Raw genomic sequence first — 20137 nt, forward strand, 5'->3', positions numbered from 1 at the left:
TGTACATTTGTGTAACATTATACTCTGTTTGAGAAGGAGCAGAAGGAAGCCCAAGGCTTGTTTTAATACTACTCCTTATTTACAGTCTTGAATTTTAATTTATATGGCTATTTACACAGATTACATATTAAAAGTCATCAGTCAGATGGCAAAATATAAAGCAGCAAAATAAATCATGAATTTTCTTCTTTTTTTTAATATTTATCCAAAAAAAAATCTGTACATTTTTTAACTGAATAATGTTTTTACATAATTTTAAATCATCATTTCGTCCGTTCTATAAAGTTACTCCATAAATGGAAACACATCTGCTTTTTAGGGCGGTCTGTGTGTATGGTTTCTGTAACATAGCTTTACCTCTCAGATTGTACACAGCAACTCTGTCTTTAAATGCCTTTTGTATATTATATGTCATCTTTTTACTTTCAAAATAAATTGAGCTATTTTAAACTTCAGGAGAGAAGGTCTACATGTTTGTGTTCCAGGTGAATTTACTCGGACACTTCTCCTGTAATCTCACGCCTCAGCGCTCCTCTGACAACAGCATGACACAGCCTCGTGGTCGCTTCCTCCGAGGTGGAGGACGTGTATTCAGCTGTGTTACGGACACATTTTCTTTGTATTTTCAGGAAATCTCAGTACAGGTATAATAAATGGTTAGAATTGGGGGGGGGGGGGGGGGTGATCCAGGATTTTCTACGACAGGGAGATGGGGGTCATGTTGCCATTACAGCTTCTAGCTCCAAAACAAGTTTTACTATCAGTTCTGCTATTTTGGGCTCTATGAAAGACAATGACATAGACCCCACCAGTTGTTTGCTAATTGTTTAACTTTGTTTTTGCTGCAACTGCTTATTACAGAAACTGGAAACTCCGGGTTTTGTTATTTTAAATAAAAAAATAATTGAATAAATGCAACACTTATTTTCTGTTTCAGAATTACCTGGCATGTGTCAAGTTTTTCCGCCCCACATTGATAAATCCATCCTTCCTGTCCAAACCGCCGCTGCACACGCTGAATATGCACATGAAGGCTGATTTTATTTGGCCTGATACGTTAAATATATTACATTAATATATATATTTTTTGGTTTATCCGTTTACTTTACTGCTATATTTTCTTATAGCTTTTGAAAAAATATATATTATTTTGTTAATGAAGGGTTTGTAATGTTCTTAGAGCACATATTCTTTGGCCCCTACCAGATAGTTACACAACAATTTCAAGTGTATTGCTATTGATACCACTGTGAAATGTCGTTTCAGTGTATAATTCCCAATTTTCACAATGGTGCGGTGGGGAAGGGGCCCCTGGAACACTCTGGGCCCAGGGCCCTGTGCACTTTTAATCCGGCCCTGTGTGGAGGCGTCTGCTCTCTGAGTGTTTCTATTTTACTTTGTATTTTTCATTTTGAACATGAGGCTGAAAAACAGAACTCGACCAGAAGAGGTTAAAATATCTTCAGGATGGATTCCACAAAGAACGGCAGCATCCATCACCTGGCACCCGTTTACCGGACTCACCAGTCCAGTCAGAACAGCTGGCGGTCTGCACTGCCATCATGTGGCAAATAAAAGCTGCACAAACAGCCGCTTTGAGCTCTGATACTGCAGCAAAATAAAAATAAAACTCTCACAAGACCGAAGCTTCCAGCTAATCTGCTCTTCTGGACGGATCTCATTTAATCAGAAAGCAGCTTCAGTCTGATTCCTGATGATTTTCCTGTTTATTTTACATCCAAACTTATTTTTATCATCTTCTAAACGCTCATGTTTTCATGTCTGTATTTCTTAATAGACCTAAAGTCTGAATAAAGCAGGAAATATTCCTGATTTCAGAGATGCAACGAAAACATGGCAGATGTAGAAACACTAGTTCCAATTTTAGCTTTTATTATTTTGAAAATTATGTCTCCGAAATTCAAGACACATATCGATAACAAGTGCACATAAATCCCAAGTGAGATGCGAAATATGGCATAAAATCTGTCCAAATGTTTTATTTACACCAACAAAAGCTCCAAACCAGCAGCATGAAATCCACAAGAGAACAGATGACGGGTTGCGTTATTCCTTCACGTTCAACCAATTCATGACAGAGAAAACATTTAAAACAAAACTCATGTGCAATTATTTATCCACTGGAAATGTCATATCGAGTAAAATCATATTAAAACATGTTTAATGTGCAACCAACTTAAATAGATCCTGAAAACATTTAATAAGCATATTTTACAACAAAGCATTAACACTGATGAACAAAAACAAATCAACTTCTCCATAAAGCACATTCTCACAATTTACACCAGAGAGAAACAGCATAAAGCAGTTCAGGCCAAATTCACTCGATTTTCTTCAAACTACACATAATGTTTGACTTTTTGATGATTTGTCCCAGTTCCACGTACCTGGATCCAGTTTCCTACCATCAGAATCTAGACTACAGCCACAGCACAGGGCAACACGGAGGATGCTGGGGAACACAGGGAGGAGAAACCTGAAAGCGAGCTGGGAAACTACTCGGCAAACACACTGAGAAACGGTTAAAGATTATGTACAACGTTGGAGGCTGCAGTCTGCGGCATCGTACAGGAAAGTTAGTTGGCTCAGTTAAAAGTTCACAGAAAGCCAAAACACCTATCAGCTCTAAAACTGGACCTGCGATAAGATATGTTTTGAAAACATTTACATAGATGTGAAAAACGAGCTTCACGGACAGATCACTGACAGCAGCAGACGAGTATATCTTAGTTGTGAGGTGACGCTACGCTACAGCCGAGATGCAGACAGGTTATCAGTGAATGTGAGATGGATGAGGAGCGGTTGTGTGCAGGAATCATGCAGAGATGGCCGTTCCCCGTTGGCTAGCTGGCTACTACTGAGAAAATCTGAAACTTAAATCAAGGCTGAACGGGTCATCCTTTCATGCACAAGTTTCCAGGTCCGGCAGACGTGTTCCAACAGGTTCTGGAAGTTTCTCGGTCTCTGGTTAAGGTTGTTGTGTCTGGTTGTGTGCTTGTCCGTTCGGTGTTGTTATGGCTGCTGTGGCTCCCAGTGTCCGCCTCTAGGTGTGTATTCTTCTGTCTACCAGTGTGTCTGAAACGGTGTTGACGGCCCTGCGATGTGAGACGGACTATAGGAAAGCACTGGGGTTCGCTCGTGGGTCCTTCTGGTTCCGGTAGCGCACCGCTAGCCACACTCCCAGGATCTGTGAGAGAAGGGTTTCATGTCAGATCTCACACTTGTTTTCCACCGAAACCCGGTTTATTTACTGTAAACAAAGATTAATGACATGAAAGATGCATAGATGTCAAAATATGTCAGAGTATCAGCCTGAAGAGATCCTTTAAAAACTCACATAATTCATCTAAAATATCACCTTTTCAAAAACAAATGGTAAAAATAACATTTTATCCAACTTTAAACGAAAAAGTCTTTTAAAACAACTTCAACCCGAATCGTACACATTAAAATGAATCATCTTCATTACTTGAATTCTTTGTTCGTCCACATAGCTGATATTTTAATAGCAACCAATATTGTTTTTATTTTTGCCATTTAAGTTTAAAAAAGTTAAAAATACATAAAGGTTTCATCAATAAGGTAATAAATGATGCTATAGGTTAGTTAATTGGCAGCATAAAATATTTTAATTGGAGCTGATAATATAATAATGCACAAACAAACAAAAATTTCTCAAAAATACAGAATATTTTTGTGCAGTTTGCTCATCAGAAATTGGTCTAATTACTTTATTTGCCAGTAAAGCCTGATTGGTTGCTACTAGGAGAAATCTAAAAATGAAAAGCAGAAGGCCATAACTCTAAAATGAAACTAACATTAAGTAATGTGTTTATAAGATAAACGTGACATCAAAGATGTGACATTTTAGTGGGTTTATGAGATCAAATGTTAAGTTTTGATGTAGATCGGCTGTTTCAGGCTGATTAAAGGAGCAGACGTTAAAATTTTCCATATAAAATTATCCATAAAAAAAAAAGGAATAGACGATGGGGAAGTTTCAGCTCAATCAGCAGCTGAACTGGCATGAAACTGGCTCTGAAGGTGTGTGCAGCATCTGTAAAGGCTGGACTACATTTCCTGTGGTTTCCAGCTTGCACCATTAAACCAGTATCACCACTCTGATAAAATGCATCGATACGTAGACATTAACTGGACTCACCTCTGAGAAGCTGAAGAAGAGTCCAACGCCTCCAAGGATCTTCAGAGCTTCCGTTGCGTGATTCAGCATCATCTCTCCACAGGACGAGCAGTTGTTTCTGTTTCTGCAGGGCTGGAGACAAACGCTGAGTCAGCGGCTCGTCAGCGAACGCAGCATGAAAGCCTGGGTTTAAAACTTACAGCGGGGCAGTTCTGAAAGTCCAAATCAAACTGTGCTGTGCTATCGGTGACGTTGAGCAAACCGCAGCAGTCCAGCTGCACCTCCAGGTCTGTCTTGGTCTTGTTTTCCAACATCCTCCACGCAGACTTCAAAAGCCCCTCCTAGAAAAACAAAAAAACAACAGGATGAGTCACGTTCAACAGAAGAACGGCTCAAAGACGACGCGTCGCCGCTTGCTAACCTGCTGCCCTCGGTTCATGGCCAAGCAGGAACAGGAAACTCCGAATTGGAAGAGGAAAACGATAAACAGAATGACCATGTACTGAGAGAGTTAAAGAAACAACACCAGGAAACTAAAACCACAAAACTCTGCTCTATTTGATAAATAATGTGTCCATGAAAGGGTTAAAATTGACGTCAGAGCGCATCAACCCCAGCACAGACAAAGGATACGAAGAACAGCATGACTTGGTGGTGGTGCATCGCTCCAATCAGTCCAACGATGGCGATGAGCAGCAGGAAGACGCCCACGGCGATGACGCCGCCGATGATGTGGATGCTGGACACCAAGCCGAAGCCCTTCCCCCACGCTGCCACGCCGATAAGCAGCAGCCCCACCAGCTGCAGGGACAGAAGAACAAGTTAACCGCGGCTAGCCTTCGCATATCTGCAGCTTCTCGTGCACGCTCTGCGACAAAGTTCAACACAGAGTCACGTTTTAGGGTTTGGCACTAAAACTACATCAGGGATTCTGATCAAGTCCGGCTTCGGCCGCCACCTTCACAGATGCAAAAAACCTCAAGAGTCTGTTTTAACAAGGGACAGATGTTGCTGCGATCCGACAGGAGCCAAGTTGTGTCAGCTGGTTAACAAACTCCGGAAACAACGTTCAGCTAGCTGGCTTCACTTTATAGGCAGCGATTAAAAACATAAAATATAGTTTATATTTAGTTTGAATGTATTTGTTTGTCATCACTGCACCATTTTACTGATAAAATTAGCTGTTTTTCATTGTTATTAATGTCCTTTCTTTTTTTTTTCACAGTAAAATATCAGGATTTGTAGTTTTTGTGTTAATGATCCTGACTTGAGCTTTTACACGTGTTCTTGTAGCTGTCATGTTTTATTCTGAGAATTGGTCGTGTTATTGTCTGTGCAGGTTCAAATAAATAATAAATATGTGTTTATAATAATCTCATTGTATCCAGTCATCTATTTTACGAAGTTTTAGCTGTTAAACTGAAGGGGGATGACGTTTAATAGCTGAATGAAATGTAAACTAAGACCGAGATCAAATAAACTTAAAAGATACAGTGTGTGTGACTGGTTTGGATTTTATTTGTAAAGATAAATATTGCTTTCATAAATATGCAATCTACCTAAATGAAATCATAATCGCATCCAGATGAAAGCGTTCTCGTAGCGTAGGACGGGTCAGGAGGGCGTGCTGCTTCAGGAATATTTTCCCTCCCCAGGATTTACGTTTAATCTGTTACATGAGAATAATGTGCTTGGACTGGAAGAAACCTCTCTGGTTAAACCGTACACCATGTTGACAGAAGCCCAACCAGCCATAAACATCTGGTGATGGCTGATTTCATGGTTCACACTAGTGAACCATGAAATTAGGTATCACCGCCATACACTGTATATGGCGGATCCCACAATCGCCATCTTGACAGCATCATGTGTGCCGTAACTCCTGGAAAACAGGCAAAGAGGAAGAGCTGAGAAGGGGGTGGGGGTGTGAGCGTGTGAATGGATGACTGACATCTAGCAAGCTCCGACATGCCTGTAGCTAAGACCTAACTGAGCTAATGTTTAATAGCTGAATGTTTACTAGCTTTAATAGCTATAATGTTTAATAGCTACACCTGTTAGCTAAGCAGCTAACAGGTGTAGGTAAAGCTAAATCACGCTGTTAGCCGGCTAAAAACTGTGCTTGTTCTACACTCTGCCTTCTTGCAGCAGGATATCTGATACCTGTCAATCAAAAGGCACCCAATAATGCAGAATTTCAAGATTAAATTACTTCTAAACGGAGGAGTTAGAAAAAAATTCACTTCCCCCACAGTTTTCATGAACGTAAACATGACCTTTTAAACATAAAATGTTATTTTATACCAGGCTGTAAACATGTTTATTTTTGCTGTAAAATTGGTCTTTTTAACATGGGAGTCTATGGGGATTCGCTGTTTTAGAGCCCCTAGTGGATGAAGGGGGAACTGTAAGTTTTTGCACTTTAGCTAAAATAAAATTTATGGGAATGTCAATTTTTTAGGTGGTCCACCCAAATTAATAAGCAGAAATCAGTCCGACACCTTGATCCTGATCCTCCCCGAAACAAATGGGAAGAAAAAAAATGTTTCTGTCAGAGTTTCATTTAACGTTCAGTTTTGCTGAAAATTGTTTTCTGTAATGAGTTGTTTTCAGACCCTGTTCAGCCTAGCCTCGGCTCTGGATGCTTTACTCAGTGGTGACATGGAGAGACACAAAGCCGTCAACACAGCAACGGGTGGCTTGTGAACACATTTCAGCCTTTTCTAAATAGGCAGATTGTGTTATGTTGTTTGGAGACAAAAAGCTCTCACAGTCACACTCTCCAAACTCATATGACCTCCACAAACTTTCCCGTCAGGACAAATTCCATGTCTACACTGTTACTTTAATAGGATGGTTAAGGATGAGGATCAGTAACAAATAAAACCATAAGCAGCATCTATTACTTAAACCACAACATAAAGGCTGAAACTACAATAAAGTTTAATAATATCTAACAAGGTTAAAAAAAAAAAAAAAAATTTCATGAAATTATGCACTGCGCATTAAAATATAAAATATTTAAACAAAATTGAAAATCACCACTAACAATGTTAGCATTACTATTTCAGCAAAGTAAAATTAGTAAATATAGGAGACAGCTGAAGGACTGAAACCACAATGACAAAAATAATACAACACATAACTAGAGTAACTAATTACAAAATACAAAAAAAAAAAGTCATTACTGTTAATATTAAAGCTATAAACTGCACGACTCTTTACTCTGGATTTCATGTTAACTTTACATGTTTACAAATTTCCCAGCAGTATAGTAACCCATAAAAGTCCAAGACACATTTAGCTATTTCTGCGTACTTTATTAACAACCTGGTCAGCCTCTGCTGTCAGATTATAAGATTAAAATTATGTACAATGGGTGTATCAATAGATACAGCACCATAAAGACCAGCAGAAACATTGTTACACTTTCTCCTCCTGCTGTGTTTTTTTTTTCTTCTTTCTATAGAAGACCATTATTTTTTGTATTTTTCAGACAGACATATAGTTTTTTCTGCTCTGACTGCTCCTGGTTTAACATTGTGTCAATTCAAACCCGTTGATTGATGAAGACAGCTGTAAGATTAACGCCAGGTCAAAATAATGGTCTCTTAGCAATACAGTAGTAATAATCATCCGTTTCTAATGCTGAAAATGCAGTAAATGAATGAGCTTTCATACGCCACTCATTGTGGATTTACCTTATAGAGTATGACAAACACGACACTTTGTGGCTGGATTGATGATATATAAAAGCCTGGAAAACCATGACCTACATGGTAAACTATGCATCACTTTACTCCACAGAGTTACATCATACTAGTCCTGAAAAATCAATGGCAATACTGTCCGATAGCACTATAGATAGTGAGTGGGATGTCAGTGATTTAGTGGATAACATCAATTTAAAAAAAAAAAAAATCGTTCAGGCCAATTTAGACACAAATCACTTATCGAAAAAAGATCCACGGTCCAGTTCCAGATTACTAAATGATTTCTGTCTGATTCGCTCTATCGATCAGAAAGTTCTGGCGTAAAACTCAGGATTTAACATCCTCCTACAGTTATATATTTTCTCATTCCCCTGCTTTACAGAAGTAGTAGTTTAAGAATCCTTTTATATCATGTTAGTATATTTTTTTACTTAATTTATATATTCAGTTTTAAATGCATGCAAAACAGTAGGGGTGGGAAAATCAAATCAAAAAATTGAAAATCTGGATTTTTGTGTTTCACAATTTCAAAATTGATTTTTTGTATTAAAAAAAAAGATCTTTTTAAAATTAAATCAAGTTAATCCTCTATAAAGTTTTTTGTCATCTTTATTGTTCTTTTAACTTGTCTTCTTGGGCATTATAGCAGCAGAATGATGGTCTGGCTACTGTGTTGTTTTCTCCTAACTGGAATCCAGAAAAATTACTTGAAAAAAGAAGTCTTATAATTTTTTTTTTTTTTTTTTTTAAATTTACAAAAGTCATCAATATCGAGGAATTTTGAGAATAGCAATTTCAATCGAATCAGCACCCAAAAAATCGGAACTGAATTGGGACAAAAGCATTTTGTCACATTTCTGTCTGATTGAATCTTTCGATCAGAAAGTTCTGGTCTGAAACTCAGGATTTAACATCCTCCTACAGTATATTTTCTCATTCCCCTGCTTTACAGAAGTAGTAGTTCTTTTAAAAAGACTTGTTTAATGATCCTTTTATAGCATGTCACTATTATTTTGCTTAATTTATATATTCAGTTTTAAATGCATGCAAAACAGTATTTTTCCCCTGAGGAAAAAAAGAGTAAAATTCATGTTTCCCTGATATTAATGTAGTCATCGAAGTGAACTGAATGTCAGCAGCCCACTTGTTTACAGTCACACCTCACATGACTTAAACCAGACAGCAGATAAATGAGCTGTTTGACTTGCTGAAAGGAACCTTAATGAGTGATTACAATGTGAAAGGAGAGGATAAATCACTAAACCGAGTCAGTTTTGAGGCTGTAGGTCAGCTGGCCTCGCAGCTAGCAGCAGCCTTTTGGTGCGTAATGGCGAAAGCTAGCGGGGTAAAAGCTACTACTCACTAAGTTTCTATGCGGTAAAAGACATAATACTGACTGCTAAATTGGTTATTACTGTAATAATGTACATACCAATCGACTGTAGGATGAGACCAGAGAGCATGTGAAGCAGAAGGTTAAATGATCAGTGTCGCTGCTGCTACATTGTCAGCTAGCTCGGAGCTAGCATCGCACCGCTTCATTCAGCTGCTGCTAAGCTAAGTTCACTAGCCTGCTAAACGTTAGCATCCGTACTAGACACTCACCATGTAAACAACATTCAGGGAACAGAGCGCATTCTTGGAACAGGTGAACCCGCCGCAAACCATCTTGAAACTAAAACCGACTTCAGCCGAGCTCGGTAAACAAACAACTGAACCTGCCGGATATTCTGGACGGCGCCAGCAACGTACAGGGCGTGATAGATTACGTCACGTGACGTCAGAGCGCTCCTTTTTCCTGCTTCTTCTTCTTCTTCTTGTTTTTTTTTTTTTTCTTCTTCAGGTTTCCAAGCAGATACTATCTTTCATTACTGCCACCGTGTGGGGAAAAACAACAACAACCAACGTTGAACCAACTGCTTGTCTCCTCTGTTGCTGTTTGAGCATAGACCGCATATAAAAGATAGACGGAGCCTCCGGTGGTAAAAAGTGAAGCTTATGCGGAAGTGTATAAAACTGCAGTTCCCCCTTCATCCACTAGGGGCTCCAAAACAGAGCAAATCCCCATAGACTCCCATTTTAAAAACACCAACTTCACGGCAGAAATAAACATGTTTACAGCCTGGTTCAAAAATCCATTGTAGGTTTAATATGTCAGGTTTACCTTCATGACAACTGTGGGGGAGTGAATTTTTTTCTTTTTTTTCCTTACGCCCTCGTTTAAAAGTAATTTAATCTCGAAGTTTGGCATATTTAGGGGCGTGTCCTTTTGATTGACAGGTACCCGATCTCCCGCTTCAAATAAGAAGAATGCAGAACAACCATGGTTTTTAGCTGGGTAACAACGTGACTTAGCTTTAGCCCGCTAACATCCGTTAGCTGGTTAGCTCCTGTTATCTCCGGGTTAGCTTGGTTAGCTCTTAGCTATAGAAAGCTCGGAGTTAGCTCAATGTCAATCATCTACCATGGCGCTCTCAACTCCACCTTTTTGCCCATATTTGTATTTTCTGGGTGAGATGACACGCATGCCCCTGCCAAGATGGCGGTGGTAGGAACCGCCCACCGAGTTTCAATTCAGCTCTTCAGAAAACTATGGGTGACGTCACGGAGGCTCCGCCCATCTCTATATACAGTCTATGTGTTTGAGGTATGTTTGCTGCCAACGAAATAACGGATAATGTGTAAAGCAGCGCAACAAACATGTCCTTACAATATTGTTATTACCTCCGCCGAGGAGGTTATGTTTTTCCCGGTGTTTATGTGTTTGTTTGTGTTCAAGATAACTCAAAAAGTTAGGTATGGATTTTCATTAAATTTTCAGGAATTGTTGGAAATGTGAAGAAGGAAGAACCGATTTAATTTTAGTGGTGATCTGGAGTAGGGCTGGGTGATGTGATGATATATATCGTCTGGACAATAGAAAATGTCCATTGTTTCATATGACGCTCTATTGTTTCCGCCACGATAAGGCTTTACTTTATCTTACGTCTAGAAGCACTTAACGGCATGCACGCTGCAATGTAAAAATAGATATGAAGAAAGATGGTAGCAGACGTGTTTCAGAGCAGGATAATTCACTCAAAGATGACTAGACAACCCAAACTGATGAGCTTGTTCCTAAAAGAGGGGAAATTTCTGTCGCATGGATGCGGTTTGGATATAAAAAGACAGATGTGGAACCGACAACAGACGAGCTCACAGTCCCAATAACAGACTCCGACACAGCTAACTAATTTTATCACCTGCGCGGGAATCAGGACAAAGAATACAGAATAAAGAATAGAGTCAACGAGCAAAAGCTGTAAAAGCAGCGTCAAGTAGAGGCGAAAGCTCATAATAAACTCCAGACGACAACGCTGCAACAGGTATTTACCTGTGAAACGTCATACGACCATAGTTCTCTCAGATGTAAGGAGATCACTGCTGCCTTTGCCAAGCACGTCTGACACATAACTGATGACTTGCACAACATTACACACACAGTTTTATATGGTCATGTATATCGTTACGGGGATACAAAATGAGCTATATTGGGATATGAGATTTTGGTCACATCGCCCAGCCCTAATCCAGATAACCGTTTCAATCCAGGAATTATTTTTAGAACTGTGGCCCTTGGCGGAGGTTTGCTCTTTCCGAGTGCTTTTATAGTTCTTAATTAGATCTGATTTAGACAAAGAACAAATAAGTAAAAGTGCATGAGAGGATCTAATTGCACTGGAGTTATTTATTTAAAGAAATAGTAGACATTTTTTATTCTATTTCTTTAAAATTGGGGTAGGTAATGTTGGAGAGCTAGTAAAATGTGAAAGTGGCGCCCTGTCTAGGCTCTTCCCCCTGTCTTGGCTCCTCCCCCTGCCCTTGCTCCTCCCCTTGTCTTGGCTCCTCCCCCTCTGGTTTTGTCCCTTGCGTGATCCAAGGTTTTTTTTTTATTTGCAGCTTTTTCCACCAACGATTTTCTCTTTCGGCTCTTTAGCGAGAGGAGGCAAATAAACCGAGCCAGGTTGCGAAATCCGTCCTGAATTTTCTCAGCCATGTTTGACTTCCAAGTTTCTTCTTCACTACTTTGTATTTTCATTCGAACACACTGTTTATATGCAGGGTGTGGCTATCAGGTATGCACTGCTGGAGGGGGATGAGGGGAGCCGGGAGAAGAAGCTCACAAAATCTAAGAATTAACAATTTCATTTTGGTCTGAATGTTTGGATTGTTTAGAGTTTTTACAGATTTACAGTAAACTGAGGGGTCTAACTATATTTCTTATTGTTCATGATTACAACATGTACAGACTACTATCAGGACGAGGAACCACTTCACCCAGAGTAAAATAAATGTCTCTGAGCAGCATTACCAACTATAGCTTCAATCAAACCAAGAAAAAGTTGCTTACCTTTCAGAAATTTACATGTATAAATGAAGAACTTTAGTAAGAAAATAATGAGAATAATAATGCAAACTTATCACAATCATCTTTTATGAGAATTTTTTTTCCATTGAAGGGAAAAATATTACACATAACACATATACATTACATATAACATATAACACATTAGTTTGAATAAAGATGGTCAGTTTTCTCCTTGACTTTACAGGGAAAATAATTCCAAACCAGGTGACAGACAGTTTCAACATTCATTCATTTTCTGAACCTGCTTAATCCAAGTAAGGGTCGCAGGGGAGCTGGAGCCTATCCCAGCAGCCTTCGGGCGAGAGGCGGGGCAGGTCGCCAGGCCATCGCAGGGCCAACACAAACAGACAAACAACCAGTAACGATATTAACAGTAACCAATCAACGTAACATGCATGTCTTTGACGGTGGGAGGGAGAGAACCCACGCATACACCGGGAGAACATGCAAACTCCACACACAATGCTTCCCTTTGGAGACATTGATTAAAGTAATTTATCGACACAGACCTGAAGCTTTAGAAAAGACTTGAAGCAACTAAAGGGCTACAGCAATTTGACTGCTATCTTTAGAAAGAGTGTGGTATCATCTGCTCCTGCCACAGAGATGTCTTTTATGTTGGTTTTTATCTCTTCATCTATTTACACTCTTTGCCGTTGTATACCAATGTTCAGTTAAGGTATTCAAGATTCTTCTTTTATTTACTATCTGTGACTGAAGGCTGGGGAAACTAGTTTAAGGTGACTGATGGCGACGTATAAACAAATTAAATTTTCTAATAAAAAAGCTAAGCAAGTCGCTTGTGAATATGGTTCTTATTGACGCTGCTGTGTGCACGTTCCAATTCTGATTTGGCTGTCTGCGTTCTTGAGTGCGAACTTTCCGTATCCTGTGCTCTCTGAGCTCCTTACTTTATTCAGCCGTTATAATCCGTATAATCCGTAATAAACATGCAAGGTGGGCAAGTTTATTTGTTTAGCATAATTCTGCAACAAGGTGATTCAAAATGCTTTACAGAGATATTAAAATGTTCAAAGATAAGAAGCATAATTTAAAATTAAAGCAAGAAAGAAAATGGAAGTAAAGTTAGATAAAAAAATATTAAAATCACGATCAATTTAAGCTTCAGATACAGGCAGAGTAAAGATAACTTCAAATAAACACTACTGAAAAACAGCTGAGAACAGGTGTGTTTTTAACCTGGATTTAAATACACTGAGTGTTTCATCTGGTCTGACGCTTTCTAGGAGTTTGTTCCAGTCATGTGGACTACAGCTTCTGCAGGTCTCGTTTCTGGGAACTGATTAAAGACTGAATCCAGAGGACCTGCAGGGTCTGGTAGGTACGTCATGGGTCAAGAGGTCTCTGATGTATTTTGGTTCTAAACCATTCAGAGGTTTATAGACGAGCAAGAGAACTTTAAAGTCTTAACTGTGAAATGGTTTTCCGAGCTGTCATTGAACGCATCATGTAATGCTGACCTGTGCTGCACGATGTGCACCACAATCAATTTTTTTTTCAATTTCAGAACTATTTTTTATCAAAACGAGCTGTGCAATTGAAAATGCTTTTGCATGCAAGTAATGTTAGCTACACGATGACTAGTTTTTTCATATAAATATATATATATATATATATATATATATATATATATATATATATATATATATATATATATATATATATATATATATGTATATATACATATGTATATATATATATATACATATATATATATATACATATATATATATATATATATATATATATATATATATATATATATATTTATATATACATATGTATATATATATATATACATATATATATATACATATATATATATACATATATATATATATATATATATATATATATATATATATATATATATATATATATATATATATATATATATATATATATATATATATATATATATATACACATATGTATATTTTTTAACCTTGTTAACAAAAAACCTGATGTTGTTACTAATGTTATATCCTTTGCTAGTCGGCTCATACTAGAATAAAGTCATTTCTTAACCACTCTACAATGAACTGTGTTTTGTATGAAGCCTGGTGAGTCCAATGTAAGACAGAAAGATAGTGGAGATCTTTCCAGCTGTTACCCACAAGAACATACCCACATTTTCTTCTAAATAACAATAATAATAATAATAATAATAATAATAATAATAATAATAATAATAATAATAATAACAATAATTTTTATTTTTAAAAGTTTACAAAACTGTAAATAAATAATTTACATCTCATTTTAGGAGAAGTACATAGCACATGGCAGCTTCAGCTCATTTACTGTGACAGCAGTCAGAGCTCACTGAGAGAAGTGTTATGAAAAAAGGAAGTGAATTAAATTCAGTTCAGATCTGCAGAGGAAACTCGCAGAGGTGCTCGTCATGATCTGACGTTTGTGGTTTAAAAGAGAGTGAGAGAGACAGCCTGAAGTGCCTTCACCCCTTCTTCTGCCGCCTCTCCGTCTTGACTTCTTCTTGTGGAACAAACTGTGACAAATGGCTTGAAGCAACTCTTTGCTTCAGTTTACTGCTCATTCATATGTGAGGATGACTAGCAACAACAAATCGGTGATTTCCACTGCAATAAAAGCAGAAATAAAGAGGTATGGATCTCTCCAGACAGCAATCAAAAGACTCTTTAAGCAGTTTGAGAGAGTAGCCGATCAACAGCTGCGCTCGGACCTCAAATTTTCCCTACAGAGCATTCAAGGTGAGATTATCTTTATTTTTACGCTCTGTGTTGTTTTTACGAGAGAAAGCAACTTTCACTGACCTGCCAGACGGGTAAAATGCTACTTCAGCTTTAGTCACATTAACAAAGTGCTCAGCAATCTGTTCCTTGATGTGATAATCAGGAAGTCGCTTGTGCAAACCATAATTTAGTAACTCCTTTTGTAAAAGCATTATTGCTGTGATGTGAGTTGATGCGACTGATTGATTTCTACCTCACAGCTTCCTGTATGTAGTTTTAGGGTGTGTGGGGGTGGGGGTGCTCATTTTTCTGTTTATTTTCCTCTAAACGTAACAATCCCCCAACCCTACTCTGTCCCAGTTGCTGTAAAGTACTGGCATTATACAGTACTGGACACAAACAACCAATGGCAACATCCCTCAGCAGCCATTGCCATGGCAGCAGAATGAAACCTGCCGTGCGGCCTACTTCCTGTCTACCAATCTGCAACTGTCCTCAAAGCCACTTCCTTTCAGACAAACAGAGCTCAGTTACACGATCAGTTTTACATCATTTCCCCGTATGGCTTCTTCCCACTGTTTCTTGTTGAAGTGACGTGTCACTGCTGTGTTTTTACAATATTCTGAAATTTGGTTTGTGCAGCAACATGGCTAAGATGCAGTCTGGGTGAAAGTACTCAAATCTTTCTGTTCATTTATGGTACTTAGAGAAAGATATCAAACAAAAGTTCTGCTTTCAAAATATGTCTATATGCAAACCAAAACCACTCGCTTCAGAAATGCTTGAGATAGATGTTTCAGACAGGGTATCTTTCTTGTTCTTCATCTGGCAGGTGGACATGGCACTGAGATGAAACCTCAGTGGTTCAGCAGAACAGGAGCAACTGGGAAGACGGAGTAAATATCTATCTGTGTGGAAGAAACAGTCTAATTGAGACCATAACTATTTAAATAAATTATCTACTGAAATAATAAATAAAACGAGGAGTGTATTTTTTTATATCACAGTTGGACTTTAACCTTGGGAGCTGAGAAAAAATATTGCAGTTTTCAGCTCCACTTTTACACATGGGGGGCCAGGAAGTGAGCTAGACCTTTTCACACTGACATCCAGTGCTGTGATAACTGGTCACATTATGAAACCGTGTGAAATAAAACATATTTATATGAATAGTCTGGATCACCAAGTGGAAATATTAACAAGATTAAAAAGGTCCATGGAAAGTTAGATGATCGTTTTGGGGTACTGTATTTGGAGGGGGAAACATTCGGGTTGACTGTCTGGTGGTACTGGTGGTGACTAATTGGATCTTTGAGTGACCAGCTCCACACTGAGAGCTGTCAGGCTGCTGATAATGAGGCTGGGATATGTTTCTTTTAGAAAAAAAGTCAGAAATATCTGCCTTTCTCAGGCTGTCAGCAGAGACAGATAAACTGGAGTCTGTCTCAGCCTGATCTGTTTCTTTCCTCTTCACAGAAAAGTCAGAATTATCTTCTCTTTTTCTTCATTCTGATATATTCTTATATATATTCTTATATATTCCGACCAAGATCAGGCTGGTTGCAGGATTTCTCCACATTTTCATACTGCAGCTACTTTAAAATCAACTAGCAGCCTTGCTAGCCTTGTGTAGATAATGTAGCCCTAGCTTAATCAGCACAATGTAACGTCAATACTGAGGAACTATTTGACAATCTTTATAGTTTATTTTCAACTATAATGTGAAAATCTTGATTAAAAGAGTTGCCTTGTAGTCCCTAATTACACCCACTGAAAACTAACTATGACAATTCCCCCACATTAAGTCATAACTAGATTAGCACGGCTACATAGCTTCATGCTAACATTAGGCGATGCGAGAAATACAACACCAAAAATAAAGACGTGTATTTGAATAAATAAAATCTCTTCTAGAAATGCAGAGCCAGATATTTTTAAAGGCTGACTAATAAGGAAAAGTCTTTCAAATGTTCTGGTTCAAGCTGGTGTAGGGATACTACTGAATCATGCAGACCTGAAAAGACTGTCGACTGCACCTATTCCTCTGTTTCCACACAGCAGTTTGCGGTCGTAACGTTTAGCAGGTGAAATTTCAGACATAATGGGACATAACAGGCAGCTGATCACATAATTTGCAACATTCTGAACGCCTGTAGCTAAACGCAGGTGATCATTGGCTTTCACCAACCTTAAACACCTTAAAACCAGTAGTGGGATGGTTTGTCTGGTTTGTCTCTGTGATATGTTCCCAGATAACAGCTGACATGGACAATAGATAAAGTGAATTGGACTAAAATTTATAGATGTATGGCAGAGGAAGATGAGGGCGAGGTAAATGAGCTCATTTGAATGCAAAGGTGTGGTGTGTGGTGCAGTGGTGTGGTGAGATTTAAGGGGAAAGACAGAGGACAGCTCACAGTGGAAGAGAAATGAAAAATCACCCAGCGTGACCACTGCCCTTGACCAATAGCCATCTGACAACACCTGCCCATGAGTGTGTGACTGCTCGCTGGAGCTGTGTGTGCATTAGAGAAATGGCATTCATGCGCGTGTGTGTGATTTCTGTTGTGTGAGAAAGTGTGACATGAATGAGATTCACTGTGCGGGAATGCAAACCGCAGTAGGATCAAACATGCATGTTATGTCCTCACACAGTGAAACAGAATGTAGGGACACACACAGCCACGCTAAAAGTTCTTGTTAATGCAGGATGCATGTCCATCCTTCTGTGTGACATTTTATTTTTCTGCTTCTGTGTTGGAGGCTGCGGCAGTCAGGTTGGATTTTTCCTCGAGCCAGAGGCAGTTGTCAGAGGTCTTTTGTATTCAGTGCGAGTAGTTATTGCTCTCTGAGTGGAAGGGAGGGGGAACAGGCCGAGCAGGTGGCCGGTCATAATATGTACGATGGGAGGGTGCATGGATAAGAGGGACCACATCTTTAGAAAAGGGATGTTTATTCTAACTGGATTAACATCAAATTACACCTGCTGATAACTCAGTGATTGACATCGCATCATCTTTTCTTTCTGCCTTCATAATTTTTTTTTTTTTTTATTAAGTGAAATAAATCATCAGTCAAACACAAACAATCGGCACTTCAAATAAAAAATAAAACCACAATGCATCTGGACATATACAGTCTATTAAATGTACATTTTGGTATTTCTAATTGGCCAATAAAAGTACATTTAAAAAGGAAAATTATTTGCATTTTTTATCTTTCACGTGTTTTTTAGGCCAAACTTAGTGGCAGATATAAATAATCAACTGTAATTGCTGACATTTATACATAATTACGAAAAAATATATATATTAAATTTGAATTATTTAAAAAAAAATTTTTTTTTTATTAATTAGACATAAATATTTTAATAATAAATATTATATTAAAAGATATATGTAAATAAACAACTGGGCATATCTTATAAACATCAGTTAATTAACCTCACAGCCCTGTGAAAATTTTTTTTCCAATAATAAATATTGATATATATTTTCCTATAAATGATAAAAGACTGAAAATGAAAAATTTTAGGTATGTTTCAATATTTACATAATATCGTTTAATAATATATACAATTGAACAAATGTATATGTTGGGTTTGTTAAAGGCTTTTTGTTTTTGTTTATATTTTGCTTTTGGAGAACATGAAGTGAAATATTCAACAGTCTGCAATATCAACATTAAAAACCTTAGATAAACAATAGATAATAAAATAAAAATGTATTTATTTTCATTATTTATTTATTTTCTTGATCAATGATTCAAATATTGATATCTAATGCGGCGTCGCCCTCTCATACTAATATGTGCTTCATGCAGAGCATCCACTTGTGCTAATGAACACGCGCTCTAGTAGGCAATACGGATCAATAAACTCAGAGCAAATCTCTTTTACTCACACAAACACACACACACACACACATATATACACACTGTTCTGACATTCTGGAGGAGATTATGATCCAGAATGGACCAAAGACAGAGGAGGAAGGGCATGGGGGTGATTATTTTGCCTGTCGAGCCAGGAAGATTGTAACACCTTAGCAACAAACAAGCCAAGCCCCCTCCTGAGGAGGAGCCATACACCCACCGACACGCTCATTCAGTCAAGCAGCAGACGACAGATCTAAAGCTTCCATCTGAGGTTTTAATCAGACACACACATGGAAAACACATGCTGCCTCTTTTTTCCAGCCATGTTCCCTTTCCCTGCCGTCATTCCTGCCTAACCCCGTCGCTGAGCGCTCCTCCAAGGTCTCCCCCCTCATTTAGCAGATCCAGCTCAAACGTGCACTGCCGCTTCACCGCCAGCCACCCATCCCACTCCCCTCCCAGAGAAAGATGGAGGGGAGGGGATGGAAATGGGACGAGCAATAAAAAACAAAACCCTGCATAGTGTGAAGGGAGCAGCCGGGGATGCAGTGAGGGAGAAAATAAAGGAGGGAAGCAGGATCTTTCTGCATTGTATGGATTACATGTTGGATTGAGGAGGGGCATGCAGAGGGAGGGGCCCCGAAGATTCCTTCCAGTGTGTTAGTGAGAGACGAGCTAAGCATGTATGAGGGTGTGATCTGCTTCGGACTAGCTGAACCTGTGTGACGGGGTGTCTGCCGGAGGATTTGGAGCCGGTGGTGGAGCTGCTGGAGAGCTGACCCCCCCACCCCCAGCAGCCTCTTTTGGACCAGTTCCGTGTTGTCATGCTCATCGCCTGATGTTCTCAAAGGACACAGGCTGGCCAGGAGTCGGGGAGATGGCCGTGATGGCCGGGCAGACCCTCACTCATTCATGCATCTCCAGATATTTGCACGGGCTTCTTCTGGCGTGCCCTCCTGATCCCCTCCACCCTCCCCTTAGCGAGGCTGTGTGCCTTCCTGAATGGAGACCGCTGTCCCCACACATGTGAGCTCCACTGTGACAGAGTCCAGGATCAGACTGCTTTCATCGCGCTGCTTCTGGGTGATACCTGCAGAATTTACCTATTCACTGCTCTTCCTCTCAGCCTCAGTGACGTTTGACACAGGCATCAGCTCTCCTGGTCTGAATCTGAGCTGAATGATGCTGTCAGTGACCAGGACGGACTGAGTAACATGTCAGATGGGGACGCAGCACATTGAGA

General features: G+C 39.0%; 1 protein-coding gene across 1 annotated transcript; it reads right to left on the reverse strand.

Annotated features, from left to right (window-relative positions):
* Positions 1 to 1938: 1938 nt before the first annotated feature.
* Positions 1939 to 9608, reverse strand: tspan31 (tetraspanin 31). Its single transcript, XM_079239608.1, has 6 exons — positions 9481 to 9608; positions 4796 to 4963; positions 4584 to 4664; positions 4363 to 4503; positions 4184 to 4294; positions 1939 to 3208 (listed from the first exon to the last, which is right to left on the reverse strand). The coding sequence occupies exons 1-6, from the start codon at positions 9541 to 9543 to the stop codon at positions 3134 to 3136; spliced, it is 639 nt and encodes a 212-aa protein (XP_079095734.1). The 5' UTR covers positions 9544 to 9608; the 3' UTR covers positions 1939 to 3133.
* Between the last annotated feature and the right edge of the window lie 10529 nt (positions 9609 to 20137).

Source organism: Telmatherina bonti, assembly GCF_933228915.1.
Source record: "Telmatherina bonti genome assembly, chromosome: 4".
NCBI classification, from domain to species: domain Eukaryota; kingdom Metazoa; phylum Chordata; class Actinopteri; order Atheriniformes; family Telmatherinidae; genus Telmatherina; species Telmatherina bonti.